The sequence below is a fragment of the Polyodon spathula genome, chromosome 32 (genome assembly GCF_017654505.1).
Source record: "Polyodon spathula isolate WHYD16114869_AA chromosome 32, ASM1765450v1, whole genome shotgun sequence".
NCBI classification, from domain to species: domain Eukaryota; kingdom Metazoa; phylum Chordata; class Actinopteri; order Acipenseriformes; family Polyodontidae; genus Polyodon; species Polyodon spathula.
In genome coordinates this window covers 2806839-2810355 of record NC_054565.1, presented here as the reverse complement: position 1 = coordinate 2810355, position 3517 = coordinate 2806839, and the positions used below count along the sequence as shown (strand labels likewise).

Sequence of the window (3517 nt, the reverse complement as noted above, 5' to 3'; positions counted from 1 at the left end):
TTAAAAGCAGCTATGGCAGGATGGGCAAACCTGATTGAAGCAACAGGGTCTGACACTCAATGCAGCCCTCATTGTTACAGATAACGAGCTCAGTGGTTAACAGGCTTTTTCTGGGGGCAAGTTAATGTTACGTGCAGCCAGCACTAATGCAGCAGACAGTCTGTGAGGTTACCTTTGCTTCAGCGACTCTCTTCATTTCCACATACTTGATGTCCTGCGTTCTCATCACCTTCAGCTGCTCCTCTGTCATCTCCTCCTTGGATTGGCTAAGAACATGAACCCCATCCTGTCGGCAATGCGAGAGACAGAGAACGTCGTTAGCATTGCCAGCCACTCTCCCCGACTTTTAAAGGATCTATGCCTCACAATTTTTTGGTTTGTTTGTTCAGTGGTGTTGAATATTAAAATATTAGCTGTTTTTTTTATACTGGCCTGATTGTAATGCACTGACCCCAATGCTCTGCATGACAACACATGAGAAACCCTCAATTAAAAAAGGAATCTGAGTGAACAGAGCAACAACCATTCAAGAGCTTCTGTAAATAGATGTTATGTCATTACTATTACAAAACTGTATATGGTCATGTCAAATTTAGAACTCTGAGTATAATGGTTGGAGCTTTCTCACTTAAATGTATTTGCCTTATATTAATTCTACAAGCAATTTATTTGTGGTTTCTCTGAATGCAATTGTGTATAGAACACATGCCATCTCGTGGACAAACAAGGGACTGTTGTTTCTTGTATTTTAAATTGCTGTGGCAGTTTATTATGAGTTTTGCTCCCAGCTCATGAAACGCTAAGCAGCAGCACACTGAGTGGATTGCTTGGGCAACAGTTAATGTATTAACAGCACTGAAATCAAAGAAGAGGTCCATTCACTCACCTTGAGCTTATTAGTGATCATCTTGTGATAGAACTCATCTGGGTTCTTCTCCAGGGCCTTCCTGCGTAGCGCCCTAAGCTGGTTCTGCTTACTGTGGTAATCACTGGAATGCAAGGAAGCCAATTAGCTGCCCCATTCAGCCAGACTCAACACCTACAATGATCTTGAAAATACTTCAAAACATGGGGTCTGTTCTTGTGTAGTGTTTTAATCCTAACTTGTTGCAACTTCTTTTATTTCGTAGTATAATTTGCACTGACTAAATTATACTGTATTTAAATATTGTGTTGCATTGTAACCCTGTACTGCCTTGTAACACAAAGTCACCCTGGATAAAGGTGTCTGCTAAATAAACTAATAATAATAATAATAATAATAATAATAAATAATAATAATAATAATAATAATTAGCACTGATTAAAAAGGTTTAACTACTGCTTGCTGATCGTTAAACACTAGACTGGTTAGGTATCAAAGCACAGTTTGAATGCTTTGCTGTATGTGTGGTAATGCTCCATTTGAAATATCACATCCCCCAGGTTTCCACAGCATGTACTATAAAAGATGTTGGTACACACTACCAGAACGATAAAGAGGGTTACTATAGGAATGGAATGGAATCTTGGAAATGTATTCTGCGTTCCACCGCAATCTTCTCTTAATACAGGTCATTGCAAAGGAAAGATGACGTAACCTTACCGACCTTTAAAAACCTCACAGCTAGCCTACCTACGGTGGAGAGGCACCCAATTGACAATAGTATGGCATGTTTTCCTACGATGAAAAAATCAAGGCACATACGCAAACAATCCGAAGCATCAACGCGTGCATATACTTACTTTGCTCGGATCTTGTAGTCTTTCTTTTTCTCCAAGAAGCCAAGATGTTTTCTGAAACCAGGCTGGAAAACAATTAAAAAAAAAACACACAATATTATTGAATTTATATCTAGCACCGTGTCTTAGTTCTGAGCTTTGAAATTAGTCACTTGTTTACTTGCAAATTCTGGTAATATCCAATCAACAAACACATTATTGAAGTATTCGAATATGTTTTAACTACCCGTTTAATCAACTCACCTGAGATCTCTCTCTGTGGTTCCGCTGCTGAGATTTTAAAGCTTTCCTGAAAGCAGAAGACATGGTTGTTTCTTAAAAGTTACAACACATAAAATTAACGATTACTCAAACGGTCAATTACTGCACAGTACAGCAACACTTTCAAAGTTTCATTACGCTACGTCCACAGTCACACGTGGGGCCGCTGTGCATCAAATACAGCCCTGTCATTCTTGCTAGAAGATTCGTTACAACCCGGTAAACATAAATAAAAAAATAAAACAATACATTCAAATTAAATTATACTGTTAATTTAAATTACAATATATTAAAAAAAAAAAAGTGCTTCTTTATTATTTTTCATACCGCGTTTTGAATCAAGAAATGACGAAATGTAATTGGAGAAACTAAAGATAAACTTTATGGTAACGCCCCCTTCATAGAAAGGGATGATCTGCACAACAAATCAGAGCTAAATTCTATAATTTTCTACACATGTTGTAATGTTTTCGTTCACACATTTATAAGATTTTATAAGAATATGCAAATAAATTGTTTAGCTTTTGCGATAATTATAACGGCAATTAGTATATTAAAATGTAAAGATATATACTACTACGACTAATAATAATAATAATAATAATAATAATAATAATAATAAATAAATAATCAATGTAATCAATGTAACATACTATATTATATAATGTATTTTACTAAAGTGAAAAATGTTATTCTAGTAATGACAACATCACACCAGATGGCAGTGTTGACCAAATATTTCTAATTTGACATCAACCGCTTATCGCGTAGTGTGTGGGTGAAAAGCATTTAAATGGGGGGATAATATATAATTCAAGGTACAGTTTTAAAAAAAAAAAAAAAACATCACAGTCTCTACATACTCTGATTTTCCAACTTTCTCTATGTTTGTTTGCATCAGCAGTTGATAGTTCTGGGAAATGCACTTAATGATGAAGCTGTCTGTACACTATAGTACAGCTGGTGAATCTGTTAATTTATAAACAAACATGTGACTGATGTTTTTATAAACACTGGATCAGGAAACACAAACCCCATCAACAGCTAAAATAAACAAAACTGATGTAACCTGGCACAACGCGTACAATTTCAGCTCAGCGCAATAGATTATCCCAAGCTTTACTACACATATTAAACTACCTCGGCCATTGACTGGGCAGTATATTAAAATTTAAGGACATCTGCAATGTCTGGATCAAACAGGCTTCCTGTGGGAGAATGTAACAACTCTGTTTAAGTTTTGCAATATACATCAGCAGTTTCTCAGTTTGTTTTTCTGTTGTACAAACTTTTTTTTTTTTTTACTGTTACTCATCTTTAGTTGCCTGGGCTGTTTACTGCTCCCAACCTCAGCATTTTGTGGTTTCCATGCTCAGATGAGGAAAGAGATGGAAGTGTAGATATGACAGAAATGTAATTGTTTGATCATACAGTCACCATGAAAATTCATTTTTGCAATAACTTAAAAAAAAAAAAAGCCATCTCCCTCCTCAACCCTGAATTGTCTGAGCATATATACTTTTATAAATGTTTC

The 3517-nt window shown here is 35.8% G+C and overlaps 1 protein-coding gene across 1 annotated transcript in view; it reads right to left on the bottom strand.

Moving 5' to 3' along the window:
• Positions 1-2156, bottom strand: part of utp11 (UTP11 small subunit processome component) — a 3591-nt gene extending 1435 nt beyond the window's left edge. Inside the window, exons 1-4 of the mRNA XM_041233869.1 lie at positions 1966-2156; positions 1726-1787; positions 887-989; positions 132-286 (exon numbers count right to left, since the gene is read on the bottom strand). Of these exons, the coding sequence (XP_041089803.1) occupies positions 132-286; positions 887-989; positions 1726-1787; positions 1966-2028 (383 nt within the window). The 5' untranslated portion in view covers positions 2029-2156. The remainder of the gene's footprint in view (positions 1-131; positions 287-886; positions 990-1725; positions 1788-1965) is intronic.
• Between the last annotated feature and the right edge of the window lie 1361 nt (positions 2157-3517).